At 35.7% G+C, this 26764-nt stretch overlaps 1 protein-coding gene across 1 annotated transcript in view; it reads right to left on the bottom strand.

The window, feature by feature from the left end:
* Window positions 1-14106: 14106 nt before the first annotated feature.
* The window catches only part of LOC128028968 (neuronal tyrosine-phosphorylated phosphoinositide-3-kinase adapter 2-like), a 31877-nt gene continuing 19219 nt past the window's right edge, over window positions 14107-26764 (bottom strand). The window contains exons 4-7 of the mRNA XM_052616380.1: window positions 25047-26213; window positions 19574-19732; window positions 19358-19479; window positions 14107-16271 (exon numbers count right to left, since the gene is read on the bottom strand). Coding sequence (XP_052472340.1) covers window positions 16041-16271; window positions 19358-19479; window positions 19574-19732; window positions 25047-26213 — 1679 coding nt within the window. The 3' untranslated portion in view covers window positions 14107-16040. The remainder of the gene's footprint in view (window positions 16272-19357; window positions 19480-19573; window positions 19733-25046; window positions 26214-26764) is intronic.

Genomic DNA, 26764 nt, shown 5'->3' with positions numbered 1-26764 from the left:
TCTTTGATGATAATTATTTTCATTGAATCTTATTTGTCTCGATGCTACTTTATCAACTTTATAGTCTATGCTTCAATAAAATGAAAATGGTGAATATTGTGTTCTGAAGATTCTTGGTAAATACATCATTTTACTAGGTAGGCTCATATGTGTTTATTTTAGACTTGGAAAAACGACATATTAATTATTGGGATTATTTTTTTATTTAAGACATGAACATTTTTGATCGGATTAATAACATCTGGGACATCAGTACACCAGAAAGTAATTTTTTTATATTTTAGTAACAAATATGCACATTTTTTGTGAAATACAGGGAGTTACAAGATTAATTATTCTGCATTACAAGATGGTGCCATGGGCTTTATTGTTACAAGCACTTGACGGATAACTGAGAATGTAGCAGGAATGATCAACGTGGATCTTGTACTGCATTAAAACCAAGAGCACGCACATTACTGATGTCCAGCACCTGAGGAGCAAGATAAGGTGAGGGTGAGGAGGACATTTTTACACTGATTTCGGCTAATTAGTTATATATAATGCTAATATATATATATATATATATATATATATATATATATATAAATTAATATTCTTAGCACTGCATGAATTTGTCCTTGTGTAATAGTGAAGTATCACAATGTGTATACATTGTCCTTGATTACTGCTTTACAGTGGGGAATAGATAATGGCAAGTTGTTGCAGGTTCATCCATTATATTTCTTGCCATTTACTTCAAAAATCAAAGAAATAATCTATTATTTTCATTATTAAATCATTTCTTTATAATTTTTCCATGTTTCATCAGATGGCCTCACAATGTCCTGTCAAAAGGTATAATAGCCATGATGAATAGAATAGAAAACAGAGGACTGTGAAAACTGTCAGATATAAATGTGACTCAGCTCAGTTTGTTGTTCATGATGAGGAGAATACATATATGTAGGTTTTACTGCCCTGCTACCCCCAGGGGCCCAGTAGCACCCCCCGGAAGAGCCCAAAACTGTACATTTCAAATGGCTGTAAATCAGAGTCCAATTAACATATCAAAGAGAAAATGGGCAGGATTATTACTTATACTATGCTGATAAAATAATGTTGAGCTCAGTTTTCAGAAATAAGTGGAAAGCTGGCATAAAAGCATTTTAAATATTGCTCACTGTAAAATACCACATTTCAGCCTGCCTCTCAAATATATCATAGAGGTTTGCACAATAAACATATTTAGATATCCAGTTTACCTTAAAATAAATAATTTATTTAGTTTCGTTAATAAAAAGTTTTAAACTACATTACCCACAAGCCTCCGTCGTTCTATCTATAGAAAGGCAACACTAGGGGGCTGTTTTTGTAGTTCATTGAAGTTATGCTTAGGGTTAGGATTAGGATCTCGCTAAAGATGTCATTTTTCTCAAGATAGCAACACTTCATTGTTGACTTAATATATTACTAATGTGATGATAGGAGCAAAACATACTTTTTAACATGATGCGCTGTTTAATATGGGTTAAAAAATAGTCCAACCACAGACTGTCCTGAAAAGTCATAGCCAATGGCATCTAAGCTGAGCAGCAGCGTCACACTTCCTTATCCATGTATGACAGATGTCTTTCGTTTTTCGGCTGAAAGGATAGATTCGGTTAACAATAGATTTAGCTTGCTACTTATTAGATTCTGTTTTATTAACGTCTTCACCTTCCTCCGTTGTTCAGCTTGACAAAAATTGGGCAATATTGATGTGCACATGCCCAGCAGTCGCAGTTGTATCCAACAGATAGATTCCTCTCATTAAATATAAGACACATTTTTAAGATTTGTATATTTTTTTTTTGACCAAAGACAAATATATTTACTAATCAAATGACGTGCTTCTAAAATTTACATTGTATATTACATTGTGTTTTAAAGTTAAAATTGTTCACATTTGTGTTTCTGTGATTTACCATTCTCTACCATTTGAACCCTAGGAATAAAAACAGAAATTATAAATGAATGAATGAATGAATGAACAAATAAATAAATACATAAAGCATAATAAACATGCATATTTTTGTAAGGATCTTCCATTATTTATTGATATGTCAAACTCATTTAAAGACAACATGCCCAAATTACTACACTGCATCCTCTGTCACCAAGCTCGTTTTTGCCACCATAAAGAATAAAAAGGCAGTTATGTTGTAAACATTAACTATTTTCAGTATGCAAATGAAAATGCTTTTATTAAAAAACAAAACAGTAAATACAGTATGTCTTTCAGAGAACACTGGAAAAAGATCAATTTTATTAAAAAAAATAAATTGACCAAAATGTTATACAACACAATGTAAATGTTTCAAACTCACAAAAAAACACCATGAAGACATGCATGTCAAGTGTGCAATATCATCTATAAAACTCAATCAGCACAGCATCAAATAAACACTGATTGTCTGAACAATGGAAGACAGAGAAAGTGTTCAGGAAAACAAACACCTGCTAGCTTTGACAATAACATCATGAATTCACTTCATGACTGGAGCTAGGGGATGACTGTGTATGAATATCTCCTTTACTAAAACTCTTAATTAAAGTCTAAAAAGTTCACTGTATGAAGCTTGAAAAAGAGAACAAAATGCTTTATCAATACGAAAAATACTATTTTTAACTATTGTTTTCATCACTGGTTCTGTAATGTATTCATTATGAGCTTATAAATAAAACAAAGTTACATCTTCTGCAAAAATCAAACCACTGCAAAGTCTAATCACTGATCCAGGGACCATATCTGTGTGTGTGGGGGATAAAGAGTTAACGAGGTGAGTCCTTGTGCATGATGGAGAACTGCAGTGTTATCCTCAAACAATCCTGTAAAACAGAAATATTACATTACATTCAACTTATACATTACACTGTGTTTTGTTTAGACCATAAAAGCAGCCTCTGTAAAGATGCTGTAAAATTAAATGTTAAATGAATCCATTATTGAAAGCAAGTAATTAATAACAAGCTATAGTCATATGAATTCTTTTGATAGTGTCAGATGAGACCGTCCTGGGGCTTGTACAATATCATACAAGTGTTAAACTGGATTATTAAGACTGTGATGTGTTTAGTACAGTATGTGAAATATTGATAATTAGATATTAAAAATCTCTTTAAACACATAAGTGTCCCATAAGGCAGTGGCTCCCAATCCTGGTCCTGGAGAACCCCAACACTGCACATTTGAGATGTCTCCCTGATCAAACACACCTGATTCAACTCATCAGCTCATCAGTGAAGAGTCCAAGGCAGATAAGAGAGACACCAAAACCGTGCAGTGCTGGGGTTCTCCAGGATCAGGATTGGGAAACACAGTCATCAGGTCATGAAAAGTTCGACACACACTCGTGGTCATCATGCTCACTCGAACACTAGGCCAAATACAGGAAAGACTTAAAATAAGTAATCAAGTGGTCAAGTGAAAAGATGGCAAGTGTGGGTATTTGGACAGTGCAACAGTTTAAGAAACAACAAATGCTGTACAAATTATAACAGCAGGAATTTTTGATAAAAGAGACAAACTATCACAGACTTACTGCTGCAAATATCTGCCTCCGCAGCTTTCTGTCTTCTCCATTTCTGAAGGAATCCCTCTCCAGAAACACCACTGGGCTGACTGCCTTTACGTCTTTTCAGCTAAAAATATAAATAATAAAAAAGGGGAGATAAAATAAAATTGAATTATATACAGAATGTTAATAATGATCTGTGAGCAAAATATTTATATATATATATATATATATATATATATATATATATATATATATATAAACTGATATGAATGAACTGCAAGATGGAAAAATACATGTTTTATTATTTATTTTTAATTTGATTTTTTTTTTTTTGATTCACATTAAAAGGTATTAAAAGCATGGTACAGAACACATGATTACTGTGATATCTGTCATATAAAAGCACATAAAAACACTAACATTACAGTGATACAAACATAGCTGGTTTGGTGATTATTGTATTGTTGTATTGATTATTAATATATCATAGTAAAACTACAGTTACAGTTACTAATGTCCCATTTACTGTGTTTTAACTTCACATTTCATTTATTACTATTGTGTCGTGATTACCATGATTTTACTACAAATACAACTTACATCATTGATCCTGAAATTAATAATAATATAAAACGGATCGAAGGTCTATGGCACGTCACGTGACAGATAGAGTTTAATCACACTAATTAGCAGCTGTGTTCATTTATTTAAACGCAATAAAACTCAAAGACAGCCGCGGATGACCGATATAATACAGCGATTAAACATATGGCACTAATCTGATTAATAAAGAAGACAGAATACATTTGATAAAAGGCATTAAAAGAGCGTATATACGACTACTCACCCAAACTGTGGAACTGATAGCAAGTATCGCGCGATGTGTGCTGAATGAGACTTCTTGAACGTGATTTCATAGCGATAAACATCTCATGTCCTCGTGTCGAATTCTGACGCCAAAATTTTCCCACTGAAAGCAATGAAGGTCGTAGTGCTTCGATAGTCGACGCCGAGAGGCACATTTGGCGTCATAAAAGTGACGCTAGGGGCGCTTGACCATGCTTCGGTTTTTGACGCCTTTGGAGTGAGAATGGGTTGCATATTTCTCTCCTGATTCAGATTAAACTTTTTCACTGGAGAAAGCAATAGATAAGCATGTAGTTTTAATAATTGATGTACTTGCGTCATTACTTGTGGATTATTGTGATGTTTTTATCAGATGTTCGGACTCTCATTCTGACGGCACCCATTCACTGCAGAGGATCCATAAGCGACCAAGTGATGAAATGCGAAATTTCTCCAAATGTGTTGAAGAATGAAGAAACAAACTCAAACAAACCTTAAGGTTAGTATAGTTTCTGCAATATTTCAGTTTTGGGTAAATTTTTCCCTTAGAAATGTAAATGTTAGAATTTTTGCTTAAATTGGTTTTTTTTCTTTCTTTCTATCTATCTTTTTTTTTTTTTTTTTTACATTTACTGATTTTTATACTGTCTGGAACATGTGTGTCTGAGAAAACGTGCACTTTACATATGTATTACTGCAAATTCAATAATGAGTACATATTTGTTATGTTTTCTTGTGCAATTCCACTGCCACTAATAGCACTGAAACTTCATACAGCATCTTAAAATCATTAAAAGAATAAAAAATAAATAAACAAACAAGCATCTGAAAACAGGGCAGCGTTAGACTGCTGCCAGTTATATGAAACTGTTTATTAAGTGATTTTCTTCCACAATGAAAAGAATGTGTTTGTGTGTGTGTGTATGTGTGAGTTTCCTTTGTGTTTTCATATGGTGCTTCAAATAGAAACACTAATCAAAGACCTGCCATGCCCCATCACCTATGACCTCTGAACCCTGACCCTAATTCTGACATTCATTTTCATGCGTTTTGCTTCAAAGTAGCCATGCATGCATACATATATATGCGCAAACACACACAACAACCTTCATTACAGATTCTTACTAATAAATACACATAAACCTTAACACGCATGCGGGCATGACTGCTTGTCGTTTGTGCGTCAGGGCGTAATCACCAATCGAGGCCTAAAAGCAAACATTACTCTTTCAGAGGTAAAACAACAAATGCTGTCCTGTTTACTGAACGTATGAATGTGCAGCAGACATGAGCAAGTCTGTTTGGAGAGCTGTTTGTGTGTGGCCGCTTAGCTTGGGATGATGTAATGCCCAATACAGACAGAACAGCAGGACTCATTACACAGTCTGACGCCGTGTGGAGACGGGCTACAACTGACCTACATACACACACATGCTCTTACATAACACACTACTTTAGAGCATCCAATGGGTGGGGGTGTGTATGTGTGACCGATACGGAAAGTCCAGGAACAAGTCATTTATGTGTGTTTGTGAAGGTGTGTCTGTGTTTTCTAATATCTGTAATTCAACACATGAATCACAGAGCTTTTGAGGACAAATGTGACCACGGACCACAAAACCAGTCTTAAGAGTCCATTTTGTTTTTAATTGAGATGTATAAATCATCTGAAAGCTGAGTAAATAATATTTCCATTGATGTATGGTTTATTAGGATCGGACGATATTTGGCCGAGATATAACTATTTGAAAATCTTATATCTGAGGATACAAAACATTTTAAATACTGAGAAATCACCTTTGAAATTGTCCAAATGAATTCTTAGCAATGCATACTACTAATCAAAAATTACGTTTTGATATATTTATGGTAGGGAATTTAAAAAATATCTTAATGGAACATGATCTTTACTTAAAATTCTAATGATTTTTGGCATAAAAGAAAAATAGATAGTTGTGAGTGTTTTTTCTGGCTAATGCTAAAAATATACCAGTAAGAAGATTTTGACCATGGTAAAAGCTACAGTATAGAGATTAAAGGGACAATATTGAAATAGTAGATTCTTCTTGTTGAACAAAAGAAGGTCACAAAGAAAGGAATGGAAAAAGAGAAAAGTTGACATCTCATTTGTTTCTCCGTGAAAGCAGTTGCTGAAGACTCCTGCTTAGATCTTTCTCCTGGGAGAAAGTGTCTTTTCTGGAAAAACTGCAGTTTTCATAAGTCAAAGAGAAGAGAAACATGAAATATTCATGGACATATACAGTACTATTTGTATAGCGCTTTTCATTATACACATTGTTGCAAAGCAACTTCATTGAAAATTCAAGTTTATATATACAATTTAGGAGTTTATCAGTGGGGGCTATGCCAAGAAATGGAATTTGGCAGAAATGTAATCGATCAGTATTAGTTTCCCCAATATTGTTTAATATTCCTGCTTTTTAGAGTCATATTTTTAAGTTTTTAATTTATTGTATTTGTCAGAATTTGTATTTTTATAAGTATTGGTAGTAGTCAATATTACTCTTTTTTTAAAATGATCATATTTGTCAGTATTTGTCTTTTTTAATTATTTATCACTCTATCATTTAGTGTTTTTTTTTTTTTTAATGATTGGTACTGGTCAGCATTTGTGTGTTTTATATTTTAATAGCAGTGTTTTTAATGAATGTATTTGTCAATATTCCTGCTTTTCACAATTATTGGTATTTTTGCTTTTTAAATAGCATATGGGTCAGTATTTATGTTATGTTTATGCCAATATTAGTGCTTTTTAAAATTATTGATGTTAAATTTCATTTTGGTCAAAATATCAGTTTTTATTAAATAATTTTTGTGGTCAGTTTTAGTGCTTTTTAAAAATAACTGGTATTGGACCAAATGAGTGCTTTTGCATTTGGTCAATATTAATGTGTTTAAATATTGAACTGGTCAAAATAAGCGTTTTTAAATCATGGTATTGGTCAGTATTAGTGTTTTAAAATAATCAAATTGATTAGTCTTTACCTTTTTTCATCAGTATTAATATATATTTTTTTAGTTATTGCCTATATTGTTAGCAACATTTATTGTTATTTTTATTATTATTGGAATTGATCAAAATGAGTTGATTTAAAAAACATATTGCTTTAAATTATTGTAGCTAGTTTTTTTGTTTTTCGTTCGTAATTCGTTTTTTTTTTAATCTTAATAATCTAAATAATATTGGATTACTTTGTTTCAGTAACTAACAGTCATCCATTTTTTTCTACATCGTGTTTTCATTCCTGATTTCACTGAAAGCATAGACAATTCTAGATTGCAGTTTTAGTATGAAGGTAAAAACGTATACCTAGAGCATCCAATGATGAGATGCTCAGTGTCTGGAAGTGTTTGACCAGTTTCCTCATCACGGCCTGCAGCCTCTTCCACAGGGAGTCAGTTCCATGTTTTGGAAGTCGAAATGTGTGGATGTGGTAGGGCTGACCCCATTGTCCCGTATGACCCCGCTGATGTGAGTGTGTGTGGATGGGACGGAGGGGTGCCCTTCCTGGAGGGAACTCTCTGTGGTCATTACTTCCACCCATAACCCTGGACAAGTGGCACTGACAGCCTAACAGATCAAAGCGCAGGCAGACCATTCAACAGTGTGTGTGTGGTGTGTGTGAGGGGGGTCAGCTTTGTCTAATAAAATGTGATGTTGTGGCAGGGAGCTCGCCAACAGATGACAGACAGGACTTACAAAGGACAGAGTTCTCTGGCTGGCAATGCTGAGTGTTTTTGTTTGTAAGTGTCCGTCTGTGTTTATGAGCGACAGAGAGACTTGTTTGAGTGGAAGTAAAACCTTTAGTGTTTGCTTCAATCGTTTTACTCATGCACACATGCTCACTGTCTCACTGACTTTTGTCCAGAGTTGATTTGTTTTATAGCCCTTCCTCAGCTAGCCGTTCACACCAGTGGCTACAGTGGGTTAAGAAGTACTTAGACACTTAAGACACTTCAATTTTAATTTTGTTGCAAACCAGGTGGTCCCAGGGTAAATTGTAGTGCCGGTTTGAAGTTCAAATGTCCTTTAGTGAGGTTGAAACAACTGCATTTTGTGGTTAGGATTAAAGTTAATCATTACAAGAAATGTAAAATAAACTTAACTATTTTTCTGCATTTTATAAAAATAAAATGTCTTTTGTATATTACATTATATTTCGAAAAAAGCAAACTCGATGCATCTGATGAGGTTACAGTTCAACACTGTAGGGTTTATGCTTAAAAACAAATCTTACAATTGAATGAGAATATTAAGAAAGGAACCAACTCAAAGACAAAGTGCATTATGAAAATGATCAAATTAGAAATTGTATCTAAATTGTTTATATCTAAATTATTTCTCTTTGATAGCAATATCATTGAATTGAAACATTAAATTAAGAAGCTTAAAATGTATGAATGTTGTTGCTAATCATACCATCTTTTCAGTTACATTTTTGAGTCATCTTTACAATTCCTTTTAACCAAAGGTCAGTTTTAGTGGATGTTTAAAGTCTAGATTTACTGTGAAATAAATGTAGCCTGTTAATGGTTATGATGTGAGTTACTGTAGTATTATTCGTTATAATAAAAAAGTAAACAAAATAAATATGAAATAAAACAATAAATATAAATAATATTAACAATTCAAGATATTTGCAATTATACAAATAAATAATAAATTGAAAAAAATAAATAATTCAAATGAATTTAATTAAAAACATCATATTAATTACAAAAACAAAAACATTTTACAAAAACAAAACATTTACTACAAACACCACTCATACACTCATATATTATATAATTATTATATTATATATACAATTTCTCTTTGACAGCAATGACATTAAATAGAGATATTGTGACTCATCAGGACAAAATTCACTATATTTGCTACTCAAATCACTTATATCTCTTTGAAAAGTCTCAGTAATATCTTATGCAATTTTGCATTCAAGTTAAATTTAGCTTGTTATAAATATTTGTTTTTTTCTTGGAAAACAAATGTGAGGTTGTATCCATGCAGTACAGATAGTTTTCATAATGTGTCTGTTCTGCAGAACACCCAGAATTCTGCAATTCTCAGTGAATAAGCCATGTCTTTGTTCTATAGTCTCACTCATACAGGAGTCTACGGCTCATTTGGAGGTCCCGTGCTCTGTTTTAGGGAGACGTCGTGTCTTTTCCTGTGTCCTTTGCGTGGTGCTCTGAGTTTCGAGGGGAAGACAAACACACAAATGCATCCACACACACTCACAGGGGTGGTAGTGAGGTGATCTCATGGGGGTGGAATGATTAGCTATGCCTCTATAAATGCCTGGATTAGTCCGCCGGGTGTGTGTGTGTGTGTGTGTGGGTGTAGTATGAGGGGGTCAGTGGGTTCAGGAGTAGAACTGAAATTTGAGGGGGCAAACGGTCCCTTGCCTCACGTTGCCCCAAACTCTATCACTTTTTATCACTTACATCACATGGGGTTTCTGGGTTCCTTTTGGGGACTTGGAAGGGGGAGTAAAAGTAAAAAATGGGAAGAGTGATGAATGAAAGAGAGATGAATAATAGAAGAAAGGGACAGAAACAGACTTGCTGTGAATTTATAATGAGAGGTCAGAAGCAAAAGAAAGGAAGCGAGGATGAGAAAGAGAGGTAACATATGGAAGAATGTATAATAGGTTCTCCTGCTGGAGGTGTAAGCGATGGAATGCTCTTATAAAGTGAATAACAGGCTTTTGCCCTGAGGTAGCGGCCGTCACACACACTCTTTAAGCACTTTTGATGGGACAGCGCACACACCTTCTGCATTTACAGTGGAAACAGGCGGTCTGTGGAGGGAAATAAGCGTGTGCTGTTAACGTGCATGCTGGTATGTGATTGCTGACAGGATATTTTCCATGTAACCTACACCTGATGGTCGTATCTGCACTGGATTGCACGCACGAACGCTCACTAGCGCACACATCGCCCTTAACGTGCATCTTTCTGTTCTAAGGCGATATTGAGAATAACAGCTTGCCGTTTAAAGTACAGTGCCATCTTGTGTTCCATTTTGGCAGTGTTGATGCCCCAAAACATTATACAAAAGAAAACTCATGCATACATTGAAAGTAAATGGGTAGCCTACGTGCCTTCGTCGGTTAAAAGCTAAATACATTACATTAATTACTCCTTTAAAAGGTGTACTGAGCAGTAACATTGTTTAAATGTACGCTCCTGGTGGATAAACTGATATAATAATTTATATAGGCTATAAATCATATGGGTTTAAAATATGTAAAGTTTTTACATAATTTAAAACACTTCTATAATAATGCATTGTGTGTTAGTGACATAAAGCTGGGCTTATCATCATTGCTATTCAATCAGGCATTTCATTTAATGTGACTTAAATCAGACTAACCAGCAGGCTGATGCTAAAATCAGTATGCTAAAAGGCTAATTAGCAAGATTATCCTAATTCTAAAAGGATGGTTGTAATTTTACTGGGTAAGACAACACATCTGCATAAGTAAAATTGTTGGCTTTCTGTTGAATAAAGTTTAGTCAGCGAGTAGCATCTCAGCAGATTTGGCACACCTGCTCTGGTTATGACTGGAGATGAAATATGGAATAATTCTTGCCCAGACAAGGTTAGTAGATTCTCACATATTTCTGTTGTTAACATGTATGCATTTTAAGAAATGTATAATGTTACAAAATATATTTACAATGTTGTTCTTTTAAACTTTTTTATTTAACAAAGTATCCCGGGGGAAAAAGGAATCACAGTTTCTGCAAAAATGTTAATGACCAGACATATAACAGTGATATGCAAAAACATATGTATTTATTTCCGTCATACCCTGTAAATGATTAAAAAGAAAAACAGTGATACAATAAGCATAGTCTTTTCATTTTTTTTTTTTTTTGACATTCTAAAATAAAAATACTAGAAAAGGTAAAGACTGCAACACTGAGTGCAAAAGACACACACACACACACACACACACACTTGGACACCAATGTGCTTATGTTACACTCCCATAGTGCAACAAATGCGTCCACTGATTAAACTAGAGAATATTTACACACTGCAAAAACCCAGAACTGCAAAGAGATTGTGTGTGAATGAGAGTGTTTGTGTGTCAGCCATTATTTTACATATATTTGAAAAGTTATTTTATATCATTCTTTTGAATTATGATGTAAACATACGGATCCATTTTCTTATTTTTTATTTTTTTAATCCAACATCTAGGAAACTAAACATTTCATATATCAGAAGATCCCCTTTGTATGGGTAAAATATAAGTGCACTGTAGAATTACTGCAAACGACTTTGGAGGAACAATAATTGTCTCTTTCAGTGAAGGTGGTAAAAGTATGCCACGAAAACCCATATTCTAGAACATTTAATATTTCACAAGGTTTCATATTAGAATCAGAATGCTTCAAAGAACATTTGCATCAAAAGTGTTCTAGAACCTGTCTGGCTTCATTTCAGGTTCCATGAACTTGACTCTGGGAAATAACTATGTTGATTAATATACATCTGGTACTGAAATCTCTAACTGTTCTAAACTCGCAATACACAGATCTAAATGGTTTCAGATTATGCCAGAAACCTGAATATTCCCATTTTGGCTTTTCTTCTTTATAGCCTATAAACTATAAAGTCAGATGGTTAGATTCACTATAACACCAGGACTGAGTTCTGGTTTGTTTGTCTGCATCCTAATCTGTATACTATGCATTATACAAATTTGACAAGAAGAGAAAATTTGTGCATCCCAAATTAAATTCCGTTGAAAATAGAAAGCACAATTGGTCAAAATAATACATCCATAGATGTTCTTTATTTTATTTTTTTTTAATTACCAAAATCCCAATACTTTTTAAACGTTAAAAGAAAAGTTCATCCACAAATTTTAATTTGCTGATAATTTATTTATCCTCAGGTAAATTCAAGGTTTAGATGAGTTTGTTTCTTCATGGGAACAGATTTGTAGAAATGTATCATTTCATCACTTGCTCACCAATGGATCCTCTGCAGTGAAGGGTGCCGTCAGAATGAGAGTCCAAACACCTGAGAAAATCATCACAATAATCCACAAGTATTCCACACCACTCCAGTCCATCAGTAAATGTCTTTTGAAGTTAAAAGCTGCATTTTATAATAAACAATGTTTTGTTTCTTACAAAAATGCAGCTTTTCACATCACAAGATTTAAATTGATGGACTGGATAATTGTGATTTCTCCAAATCTGTTCTGGTGAAGAAACAATCTCATCTACATCTTGGACTGCCTGAGGTTGAGTAAATATTCATTTTTGGGTGACCTGTTCTCTTAATGTTACTTTATTAGACATTATGTTAATGAAATGCACTCAAAAGTATGTTACCTTCTCCGTTCAAATGCATTTGTAGCACACAATTTTTAGTATGCAAACTGGAATGCAGTACATATGAAGAACACTACACTGTTACTGTCATCTACTGGTATATTATGGTACTGCATCTGGTGGGTCCACAGAAAGAAGCACCCCATGTGTTTTTGGTCTGTAACCCATACCCCCCCCCCCCCCACCACCACCACCACCACCCACTACTACATTATGTATTTTCAATGTAGAGACTAGTTGTGTTTACTAGTAGGATTATTTACCTTTTATTAAATTGTAAACCTTTATCATTCTACTGACCCTCCCTAAAGTCTTTTTTTTTAAGTCACAGTGAATCCAGGTCTCCAAGGCAATGCTTTTTACTTGGATGCCAGCTTTGATAATGTGTATGAGTGCTGATACATTTTTTTAAAAGTGCATGGATGTGAACGTGGTTTACATTGAAGAGTGTCTCTGTGGTGCTTTAATATGTGTTAAATAAGCTGGTTGAGATGTGCGACTGTACGATGGGGATGGCAGTGAGGGGAGGGGCTCCAAACAACCGGCCCCATCTTTAGGGGTGTGGCTTGATCACAGCTGAGCAGACATTAATCAGAACTTCAGCATGACATCACAGTCCCGCCCACAGCAGTGCAAAGAACTAAAGAGCACAGTGTCTCCATGGCAAACACTGTACAGTATAGCATAAAACAGAGTTTGTGTTGCCATTTTTAATTGCCAGTTAAACATCTGCATTGGTCCCTTACTGACGGCAAAGCCAGAGAAATGCTAAATGACACCATTGCTCATTGGCTATTCCACATCATCATCATTTAGTGATAAATGAACACTTAAAAGAGCACTGTGAACCCTGTCTTTCTCTTAAGCCATCCACATTCAGTTTTCTCGACCCTCCAGTGACTAAAGGGATAGTTCAGCAAAAAACATGCATTTCTATGTCTATGTCTACATGCATTTAGTTTGTTTCTTGCCTCAAATTGTTTCATCTGATTCCAGACAGACACAAAGAAAGGCATTTACTCTCCTGCCATGTTAAAGGGGGGGTGAAATGCTCGTTTTCACTCAATATCTTGTTAATCTTGAGTACTTATAGAGTAGTACTGCATCCTTCATAACTCCAAAAAGTCTTTAGTTTTATTATATTCATAAGAGAAAGATAGTCTGTACCGATTTTTCCCGGAAGAACACGACCGGCTGGAGGCGTAACGTGTGGGCGGAGCTAAAGAATCACGAGCGCCAGTAGGCTTTTGTGTTGAGAGCGTTTGGAAGCTGTGACATTACCGTCACCGTGAGGAAAAACAAACCAAAACAAACCATGGCTAACAGTCAGATTCAGCGTATATTTATGATCCAAAATCAGATCCCAAGCAGCAATGACTCGCTCCGAGCGGGGCTCGAACCCGGGTCTCTGGCATGGGAGGGGACGCACTAACAAGGAGGCAGAGATATTTGAAGCAGTTTTACTCACTGCCTGCGGTTCCAACACACGATCGTGGCCCTTTTTCGTTGGGATTGCATCATCCTTAAGAAATAAACTATGTGCAAATCCGTCGTCAAACTGGGCCTTGTTTGTAAAACAAGCATCTTTGAAATGCAGGTAACAAACAAAAACACTTACACAACTCCGTTGATGCTCTGTAAAATAAACTCCATCCACTGGTCCCTTAATGCTGTTTTTTTTTTTTTTTTTGGTAATCTGTGCAGGGTTGTCTTGCCCTGGCAACCAAAAACACACTTCTTTTGTGACATTTCGCGGCGCTCTCGCTCTGATCAGGGAATGTCTGTTGTGCTCTCAGTGCTGTGCTCTACGGGAGCGTGCGCTCTTCCAGCAGAAGTGCCCTTAGGACCCATATAAGGAAATTCTGCTCCATTTAACGTCACACAGAGCCATACTCGAAAAAAACTTTCCGAAACTTGTGACAAACCGGAAGAAGTATTTTGGGAACAAAAATACTCCTTCAAACGTACAACTTAATTTTTGAAACTTTGTCCATGTTTAGCATGGGAATCCAACTCTTTAACAGTGTAAAAAACTCAGTATGCATGAAATAGCATTTCACCCCCCCTTTAAGACCGTGCTTGGCTTTCTATTGGGCAAACTCTTATGATAACTAGTTCACATAATGCACCAGCATGGCTCTTTGATTGCTTGGTAAAGCTATGGATGTAGTCTTGATGCACAGCATCTAAGCAGACTCGATGCCTGGTCTTTTCTTTCTTAGCCTTCTCAGTACCATATTTCCTGCCCCGACTCGTGTCGCAGTGGTATATGAGCATGTAAACTGACAGTATGTCTGCATAGTGCTTCATAAAAGGACAGTGTCTGTATTCGAGATGTTTTCTGACATGGTAGAGGACCAGATTAATGAATTTCCATCATCCAGTCCCTGATCATTTGCAAACCTATTGAATATATGCAAACCGCCCATGCAGATGTCATGTAGCTGTTAAGACTGAACATTCAAGAAAAGTTGTTGAACAGCACCAAATGTTATTCCATAAAGCAGCTGATATCAGTGTGTGTCTGTGAGTTTACAGTGCTCACAATTGAATGCACCAGCTGACCTCACTAAACAGAACGTGCCCTCAGTTTATCTGACTCTATGCTCAATATCTGACCAACTGCCCAATCTCCAACCCAATGATCTCATAATCTACTTCGACTAATCAGACCCAACTAATATCTCAAAATCCAGCCGATCACCTTCAAGTGCAGCCCAGAAGAAAAATAAATAATCATTAAAAAAAAACGCCTGACACCTCACGATCCAACATTTAAAATACAGACACCAAAAAATATATTATTTTCAAATAAACTCTCCATATGAAAAACGGACAATGAACAAAAGCGCCGTTCATGCCATCTAACCAAATGCATAGGCATCAAAATCAACGTGTTTTCTCAATGGACTCACTGCACATATTTCACCACACATTAAAGATTATTTCCCCAGACACACGGATGAGTGCCTAATATAGAAACACCCCCCCAAAAAAGATAGAAAATAAATAGAAATACCATTTCCAAGAGGACAAATATCATCTCATGGGTATTATTCACTCTTAGATCCCATTTGGACGATTCCTCTTTATAAAACCTCTAATTATATTTAATATTAAGACAGTTATCTCCAATATAAAAATATCAAATATAAACAGTTATAGGAAACCAGGGAGATTTGATAATCCTTCACTGTGTATTTTGCATGGTCCTTCTTTCTTCTAGCTGTCAACCAATATTTGTCTCCATGGCTGTAGTTCGCTGGTCACCATTTATATAGCAGTGTCCCAAAAGACAGTGGTTTGGGTGGAATACGGAGGGGGCCCAAATTTCTTGCCCCCGTTGGTCTTCTTCCAGCTGGGCAGGATGGGCATGCTGTCCTGTTTGCACAGGGCTTTGTCTGAAGGTCTCTGTCTGGCTTTTATCTCCTTGCACAGATGACGTTTCTTCTCGATCGTCTCCATCATGGTGCTGTCCCCACATGCCCAGGGCATTGGGGGCATCTAATGGGTGGCAAGGGTGACATAAAGTTGGTGTTTGCAGAGCTGTCTTTAATTTTGAAAGCCTTAGTTTTATGGGTGAAGGCGTTCAGTGTTCTTTTAATAATAAAGGATGTGTTTAATAATTAATGTCTTATGCAAGTCAGAGCAGTCAGAATGTATTGCTGTTCAGTTTAATGACCTCTCTCTCTCTCTCTCACACACACACACACACACACACACACACACACACACACACAAACACACACACAGTTAAATTGTGTACACACTATAAAACCATGCACCTGTACAAACACAAAATAAAACACTTCTATAAACAAAACACAATTGCATGAGCAACCATAGTTCTGTTTCAATACCTAGGGAGCTGCCTTCTAAGAGAGCACTCTAAATGTCATGTAAATAATAAGTGAGTGATTTGGATACATATGGGCAGCAACTCATTACTTGGAGAGAGAAAAATATATATATATTTATAATGCAGGTTTTTCATATTCATTTAGTTTAATTTTAATGTAGTAAAGTAACTTAAACTGAAATAAAAATAACATAGAAATATACATTTTTTGAAAACAGTGAAAATGCACTAATTCAAAATAATAATATAATTTTTTTTAATAAATATTATGAGTGTTTGATGTTAATATAAGCTAAAAAAAAAGTTATTTTTAATTACTATTTGAGGCTTTGTTGTTATTGTTAACAAATTATTAAAAAAAATTTTTAGTAACTGAAGTAAAGCTGAAATAAAATAAATAACATTAAAACCTTTACACAAAAATTACACTTGCTTTGGCAATTAACTGACAGTTGAAATTAAAATGACTAAAACTAAAATAAAAATAATTAATGCTTTTTATATAAATAAAATGGAAATCTAAAAATAAAAAATATATTTCTAAATAATAATACTATATTTGTTTATAAATACTATTAAATTATCATAGTTTTGAGGTTATTTATAATAGCGATACATGCAATACTGCGTTCAATTTTGGGCGATACAATGTTTTTAGGAGGCGTTAATAGAGTTAATGAAAATAAAATGAGGTTTTAGGTTTTGTAACAGAGCATATTCAGTACTTCAGACATGCACACACACACACACACACACAGACACACACACACGCACACATACACGTACAGTACACGTTTGTGCTTTTGAAGAAAGAAGCAGCAGACAGATAGAAAGTACAGTGGACGTGGAGAAGGAGAAGACATTATTTTGACAAGGTTTTATTTTATGTCTTGTTGGGGTTAGTTTCATCTCTCTCTTTTTAGATTTATTTGGGTTAGTTCAATCACAGTCACTAACAATTAAACATAACTGGGGAGTGAGAGTAGATCAGACAACATACTAAATGTGTTTTCTTTATGTTATAATATTCTGAGTGAAATTGTATGGCTATATGGTATATTGTGTGATTTGTGTATGACATATCTGTTTTGTATGGTATATTACTGTTCCTATAAAAGAGTGTGTTTCTTTTTTTTCAGCAGCTTTCATCAGTTGTACTATAAAAAGTGTGTATTGGTTTACCGATGCCCCAGTCTCTGTGAAAGTGAATTTACGTGGTGGAAAACATAATCATTATTACAGGATTTTTGTACATAATACAATAGCGCTTAAAACCTGTTCAAATAAGGCCACATAGAAAAACAGGAGAGAGAATTTGACATGTGACACTGATATAAATACAATGTCTGGATACATATGTACACACATCAACCAGCTGTTTGTTTAAATTTAACCACTGAATAGAAACTGCTGCACTTTTTTATTGACAGTTGCACCTTACTCATGGCTCTTTCTTTTAAAGCAAGTAAACCTTTGTAAAGTAAACAATAAAACTAAAAATTCAATTAAACTACCTTTCAAAAAAAAATTTGAAAAGATTTTTAAATTAATTAAATAATACTTTTATTCAACGAAGATGCATTAAATTGATCAAAAGTGACAGTAAAGACAAGATTTCTACTTCAAATAAAAACTGTTCTTGTAAACATTCTATTACATCACAGAAAAAATGTATCAGTATTTCTGCAAAAATATTAAACCGCACAACTGTTTTCAACATTAATCATAGTGAGAAATGTTTTTGAGGACCAAATCATCATATTAGAATAAGTTTGGAAGAATCACATGACACTGAAAAACTGCTGAAAATACAGCTTCTCCATCACAGAAATAACATGTGATAAAATAGAAAGCATTTATTTTAAATTTAAACAATATTTCACAATATCTTTACTGTATTTTTGATCAAATAAAGTCTTAGTGAGTCTTAGGATATGCATACCTTTAGTGTATGATCTCATTTTTTTCAAGCTCAACAGAATAAAATAAATTCAATTGAATAATTGAATAATTTGACAGCTTTAATATAATTATATGTATATACTGAATTTACTGTGCTTGTTTATGGCCGTTTAGTCCGTTCTATGAGTGATTTTCAAGCAGTGTCATAGGTCCTAGGGTATTTTGAGGAAAATGTGAATCAAATTGTCAACACTTCATTCAATTTTGTAAATAAGTCATAATAATGTCTATGCTTCGGTTTTGGCTATTAAGAATTAGTTTGACCCATTTCATGGCATAACTAGCTGTGTTTGATGTCTGTACATCTGAGGAACGTCTGAATCATTGTGATAGAGACTGAACCGACTAATGATGCTGCTGGTCGAGAGTAAAGCTGTCCGCCGCAGCTCTGAAGAGGCTCTCATTCAGATTCAGATCAGTTGAACCTTCTCTCAAGAGCTTAAACTGTCTGATAAATAAAACCCTGATTGTGGATCTCTTGGCATAAACTCACAGAGCACAAATTAAATGTGAGAGCCTCTTCAAAGCATGATGGGAAGGCAGCCCTAATCTGGACTAAACACAAACAACACACACATACGCATCTACATAGACAGACGATGAATGCCGTGAGCCAAAGGAAACAGAGCAGCAGACAGAATAGGATGTACATGAAGCTGTTGGGTCAAAGGTCAAAGACATGAAGGCATTGCCAACAGACACGGAGACAGGAACCGAACTCCACACGCATGCCATTGCTCGCTCATTCTGAGGAATAAGGGGGTTGTACCTGGAACGGAGTCCCGCATGGATGGGCGGAGGCATCGGGGGCATGTCTCTGAGGCGTTCCCACAGGGGATGGGACTCCTGATGTAGATGCAGAGCGACCAAGTTTACACCCGACTTTTGTATCTAAAATGTACGAGAATATGTTGAACAATTAATCTATGTTAACTAAATGTCTAAAATTAACATCCTTATTCGTTTTTTTATGGACAGGACGGACCTCCAAGCATGGTGGTCGGGCTAATGGAGGAGCGGCCAAAGTGACTGGGCGTGGCTGTGGGCGTGGCTGATTGTCCTGTGGGCGTTTCCCAATCCTGTGATTTCGGGGAAGAGCTGCGATGGGCTCTGTCCCTGCTGTCACTTCTGCCTTTACTTTCACCTTGAAGAGAGAAAAGGAGGTAGAGATTTCAGTGTGCTGTATAAGTCTTCAGTTGTCTGTTTTTATGAGAATGATTTTGCAGATGCACTTATGAGTGCTTTAATTTATAATAATGCTGCAGTACATATATATTACCTCTAGGTGTCACAAAAGAGACAAAGAGACAACTTATTATCTCATCTCTATTTCTGCAGTATGTGTGTGCAGAATTTTGAGATACTAAATTACAGATGTTTTACACATTTACCTATGCCCAAACAACATTTCTTTGTTATTATCCTTCATTTTTTCATCTTTCATGCAGTCAATCCCTTTATCTTTGTATTTTTTTCCATTCCTTTCCTCTCCTAATCTCTCTTCCCTCACAGGGGATCCATTAGCAGTCACATTTATCACATCTTTCTCTGGTTCTGGAGACATTATTGAAATTGCTTTACTAACAGATGAAAGCTTTTCTATTATTTCAGCTGGCAAGTGTATCTGAATGTGTGTCTGTATCACCCTTTTAGACGTGTTTTTAGCTATATTGTCTGACACTTATGGGTGTATGAAACGAAAGTGACATCAGTGTTGTATCTGTGTGTGTGTGTGTGTGTGTGTGTGTGTGAGAGAGATAGAGAGAGAGAGAGAATGTGAGTACATTAGCAGAGGAAATTTTAGGTGTGTGTGTGTGTGTGTGTGCTGGCAGGACTGTGTTCTTGTTAGTGTTCACAGGGTCAGATTGTTCTACAAAGCTTCTCGACTAACAGCAGCCAACATAGGAACATGTTCTCCTCATCCAGTTAGAGTGAAATGCCATGCCAAATACCTTTTGGCACTCAGAGGAAATGGACACAAACAACACCCCTGAAACAAGACTAGGCACAGCAGGAGCCAAACAAGAAACAAGTTGTAGTTTGTCTCCCAGGTCAATTCTTGTTTTGGGATCTAAAGGTCAGCAGCCGATTGCACAAAAACCTCTTGCTTAACATTTAGCTATAATTTGTTTGTAATTACAGCTAATGGATTTCTTAGCTTAATGGATTTGTTGCAATCAAGCCCAAAGGTGGGGAGAAACAGAGGAGTATTTTTTTTCAGTCTCAAGAGTAAAAAATACAACAAGCTAATTTGTATTAGTGAAGTTTAAAGCTTCATTGCTAGATGCAAAGTCACAATGTGAGATATAAACTCGCAATTATGAGAAACCAAAGTAGCAATTGTGACATAAAGTTACACCTGGGAGAAAAAAGTTTTGAAGTTTGTGAAGTTGCATTTACCCTTTATTTAGTTAATTTATTTTTTACAGTGAGGTAAAAAAGGCTTCTATAAATGTGAATGAAACTGCTACCAGGACAAGTTGCTGTGGAAGTGATAGAAAGTTGTGGAGGTATGGAATTAAAATAAATAGAAAATCTGCAAAAGCTCATGCACAACTATGCATAATTATGCTTTACACATGCATAAGCCTTCCTAGAACTTCTTCAGCATGTATCATATCAACATGCAGTGGCTTGGATTAAAACAACAAGCTTGCTTGGATTAAAACTTGACAGAAAGGCACATTAGAAGTAACAGAAAACGGTGATGTAATGAGCTTTGAAGCTGCCCGAATGAAATTATGTCATAATGGAAAGTGTAATACTGGAAGTAGTTTGTCTCTGTTTAATGAAACATTCTTGGAAGATCTTGATAAGAATTTCTTTTCAGTCATATTCTCTGTTTTCAGCCTGACAGCTAACTGATCTGCCATTATGTTCATGTTACTCAGATCAGCTCTCTATGTCACAGCAGGGCATAACGTAAGCAGTTATGTGCCTTTAAATTATGCTAATTTATGCCAACCTCAGAGCCATATATTAAATGTGTTGGATCATTATTAGCATATGCTAATGTAACCTTAGAGTATGTGAAGTTACTCAGACACATAATTTTAGAAACTATTAAGCTATTTGATGCTTCTGGAAAAGCCCTATTACATTTAAATACAGCTGCATACATTTAGGCATAACTGGAGACTGCTGTCTGTTAATAGAACTATTTATGGGCACTGTAGGGCATAATAAAAACAAACTCATATCACATTTAAATTTGACTGTTCTTTAAAACAGATTATTGCACAAACTTCATTGCGTGCCACTTGACACTGGCACATGTTCAGACTCTGTATGTCTTTCTGGTGCCGAATGGAGGTGGATTTGGACAGGATTTGGACCAGGATAACTGCCCTGAACAGGAAGAGCTAAGTCACTGATTGTTTTATCCCTTAATGGGTAGATCTGAAAATACCTATTTACAGCGTTAAGTTGAAGTAAGACTGACTTGGTAACTTTCATTAAAGGATCTTTAGAGAAGGAAGAAGGTTTATTCAATCAATAATAATCTGATTATTTGAATACTAAACAGGCACTGCCATAGACATTTTGTCAGATTTAATCAATAATTGTTTTAATATTATGACTGATAGCTCTATGATCATTAAAAGATTACTAATCTTTATAATTAAACAAATCTGATAAATGCAGATAATAAATGATTATGCATAATATATATGTTTGTGTGTGTGTGTGTGAGACTATATAGAAAGAAAATAAGAAAGAAAGAAATGCTTTTATTCAGTGAATATACTACATTCAAATGATTAAAAGTGACCGTAAATACATTTATGATATAACAAATTGTAAAATTATTAAAACACATTTTTTTTGTATCAAAATATATAAATATTATATTTGAATAGCTGTTCTTTTGAACTTCCAATTCCATAGTATAATCCTGAAATGTATTTATTATTATTTTTTTAAATGTAAAACTTTTTTTAACACTAATAAGAAATGTTTCTCGATGAACATATCACTATATTCTAATGATTTTACAAAACAAATGTTACACTGAAGACTAATGGCTGCTGAAAATTAATTTTTTCATCACAAGAAAAAATTGCATGTATAAATATATAAAAAACAAACTGTAATATATAATATATTCACAAGTATGTGTGTGTGTGTGTTTATGTGTGTATAGATAGATAGATAGATAGATAGATAGATAGATAGATAGATAGATAGATAGATAGATAGATAGATAGATAGATAGATAGATAGATAAAATATCTGCAAGGTTTTTAATTCAATTATAAGATCAAATCTAAATATGGATGAGTGCTTTCTGATCATAATCTCACATGTGGCCACAGCCGTGAATCTTAGTAAACTGATGTTGAGCTGTAAACGAGAATGAGATTCTGGTGTGTTTCGGATCACTGTGACAGATTCTTCACTCTCTGGCTTTTCTTTCTGTGTGTCAGGGAAACACACACACACACGCACAAACACACATGCACACACACACACACACTAATGCAGACAGCCTGTTAATCTCACACACCTCTACACTCTGTCAGGCACCAAGCCCAAATCACAGATCCGTAGAAGACCTACTGACAGGAGCAGTCTGTGTGTTTGTGTGTCTCTGCTGGACTGGGTAGCGTAAAATTGACTGTGATAGACAGACTGACCTGCTTCAGTCTGTGTGTGTGTGTGTGTGTGTGTGTGTGTACCTGTGTGGTGTATATGCCTTATTATATTAAGGTGAATTTAAGTTTAGCTTCTTATGAAGCTATGAAAAATAATAACAAATGTGTGCGTTTTGTGTGCATAGACGGTTTAACAGGATAGCCTTGACTTGTTAATCTGAAGTATTTCAGAATGAATCCATTAAAAAAAAATTAAATCAAGATTTGAAAGGCTCTGAGAAAGGCATTCAACAACTCTTTGCAAAACAATCTGGCAACCTTTACGTTAAACAGTGGTTTTGATATAAATAGGCTCTGTTTGGGGTGGAAGAATCTGGGTCATTGTCTTGTTCCTCTGCCCCATACATTATGAGCATGTTTCACAGTCTGTGTGTGGGTTGATCGTTCAATTTTTAATCTGTGAAAGGGCTCAAACACACGGTTGCACACAGACACACCTGGAGTGATGGAAGTGGACTGTGGAAAAAGGACATGAATGCAATCTCTTCTCCACCCACGGGAAAAATAACAGTCTGGAAAAAAGTCCTTATAGCTGCAGCTCTCAAGACGATTACACACGCTCTTTAAACCCAATCAGGCTTTGCTCTGTGAGACAACATCCCTCACTTTGAAGTTGTAAATGAGATGGCTACCAATCGCCCCCAGATATCTTACAGTTAACCCTTCGGTTCCAGCGTTTGCCAGGATTAACATCTGTGGATCTAATTAATTAAAAGGCATAGAATTTTAGTTTGCTTATTTTCTACTTGCACTGATATTAATAGGCTGACAAGTATTTTCACATATAACAGTTAAATGGCTGAAATCTATGGAACATTTCCGACATATTCAAGACAGTATTTGTAGTATAAAATAACACAGTTTAACACAAACCATTTTGAGTAGGTCTTCCTTTTCTTAAAAAAAAAAAAAAAAAAATCTAAGTTTCATTGAGACACAAAGCCTAAAATTTATTATTATAATATTCTTCTGTCAAAAACCTGTGTTATTTGAGCTGTAATGGTTTTATCCTCATTTTACAAGTATTTTAGGGTTTATGGTTTTTTGTTTGTTTTTTTCACACACACACAAAAATCATGTTAACTTGCATATTAGAATTGCTATTCTTTTGAAACTGCGGGCATTTGAACATTAATATTGTGGCCTCAATCACTTCCATTGTAAATGTCTCACTGTAGGCCAGAATTTTTATTTTTATTTTACATGAGACAATGACGGATAAGTTTTCTTCATTATGGGAGAGGTGAACAATATGTAAACAATGGGAGAAATGCACAACAAATTATTTTATTATACTGAACCCATTATTAACCAATGCATATAGTTGTAAAAAAAAAAAAAATCTTGATAATTTAATGGCAATTTAAAGACTTCTAAAACCTGTCAAGTTCTCGATCAGAAGTTTTTTTTTTTGTTTTTTTTTTAAGAAAATACATTTATAATGTTACAAAAGAGTTATATTTACTATACATTTGAATCTAATTGAATACAATCTTTTGAATAAATAAAATCAAATAATAAATTAAATCAGCATATTAGAATGATTTCTGAAGGATCATGTGACACTGAATACTGCAGAAATAGCTGCTCAAAAATTCAGCTTTGTCATCACAGGAATAAATTACATTTTAAAATATATTAAAATAGAAAACAGTTACTTTGAATGGTAATAATATTGACCAATATTACTACTTACAGTATTTTTGATAAAATAAATGCAGCTTTGATGACAATATAAGACTTACCGACCCCAAACTTAGTTTTTGGTAGCACGTTTAGATCAATTATAACATTTTCACTCACCATTTGCGGACTCCTTACTCTTGCGGTTTCCAGAACCTTTCTTCAACATGTTACGTCCGGAAGAGAACAAGTTGCTGAGTTCATCCAAAGGACTGGTCGGTGTACGACTGCCTCGACCTCCCGACCCTGAGCTTGAACCCGAAGCAGTGGAAACGTTTTGCATGGACCCTCCATACACACTGGAGGAATTCGAGAGCCGTCCACTTTCACGTGATCCATATGGAACTCCAGATGCACTGCGAGGAATTGTCCCGGTCATGAGAGCGTCGTACGGCGGGGGGCGCTTCAAGGTAAGTGGCGTTAATGCGCGACCCATACTGACAGGGGACGGGCAGGCGGAGTGGCTCCTTGGATAACCGTGTGCCGTGGATGACCCGCCACTTTTATAAAGTGCAGATGGCAGAGGAGGAGCAGATGATCGTCCTGATGCTGTGATTGTATGCTGCTCCTTAGTCTCTGCAGACTTCTTATGATGATGATGATGGTGGTGGTGGTGTTTAGCAGACACCTGCTGCACCTCCATCGGTGGTCCAGGCTCGGCACTAGTTGGGGATGCACCAGGTTTCCCATATCCGACATTCTCCAACATGGGCAGTTTGGTGACATCTAATGGAGTAAGAGGGGATTCGTCAGAGTTGGGGGAACACTGGGCTGGTGCAGGTGGAAATACTAATAGAGGAGGTCGATGGGAAAGCAGATTCGGGAATGGGGCGGGAATGTCACACAGTGAACCACGTGGAGTGGTGGGTCGTGTTAGTTCGACTTCCGGCACCAAAGCACTGGGACATTGCTCCCATCGTGACTGTAAGTGGTCTAAAGATGAAGATAAATCGTCGAAGGCAGGATATTTCATCTCCTCATACACACTTTCACCTTGGTCATCCTCCTCATCGCCATTAGCGCCGGCAATTCGACTAAAGTCTCGTAAGATGTTCCCCACCATTTCTATATAAACCGGCTCCGCCTCATCATCAGTGTCGGGGGCAGGGCTTTGATTCTGAGATGCCGACTTCTTTTTGTGTTGACGCGGCAGAGAGGCTGACTTAGCTTTGCTGCCGTGTTTTTGAATGTAAGACTCGTCAAAGGATGTGCTGAGCTGGGTGTTGGGGTTGCGTTTGGGTTTGGGTGGAGGCATGCGACGGTACTCCTCACTGCAGGATTTCGATGCTGTTGGTGAGAGATCGGAAATGTTTCAGAATTCAACAGTGCAACTAATTTAAAGTAGATAGCATAGCAGGAAAGTATTACATTATTGAAAGGTGTTATCAGAGTTTCAAAACACATAGTACCATAGCACTGCTAAGTCTTAGCAGAAGGGTAGCCCAGTCAGCATGTATTATTTTTAATGTCATTGCTTACCCACAAAGGCATATGGGGCTGCACAGGGACATTAATTGTCTATTGTGCATGTGATCGTCTTTGATGCTTCACGTTTTATTCGTTGTGCTCGCATCACTTCCCACCACTGCCCTCTCAGTACAGTCACTAATCCTGAATGTGTGCGGTTATGAAGTGAGTTAATAGGCTTCTCTAAGGACTTTTTAATGAGAATAGAGTTTAACACTCTGCTTGAGACAGGATTAATTATACACAGTTGAGCTAACAGTGCTGAGAAACGAGAAAAGCAGGCTACGCTCGGTGTGTTCTCATTTACTGATCTCATCTCTCATTGCACTGAGTAGGGCTTACCTGAAGAAGTTGACTTTATTTTGTTTGTG

This window comes from Carassius gibelio, chromosome A15, assembly GCF_023724105.1.
Source record: "Carassius gibelio isolate Cgi1373 ecotype wild population from Czech Republic chromosome A15, carGib1.2-hapl.c, whole genome shotgun sequence".
In the NCBI taxonomy this organism is placed as follows: domain Eukaryota; kingdom Metazoa; phylum Chordata; class Actinopteri; order Cypriniformes; family Cyprinidae; genus Carassius; species Carassius gibelio.
The sequence above is the reverse complement of the archived record's forward strand: the minus strand, read 5'-3'. Positions and strand labels throughout refer to the sequence as shown.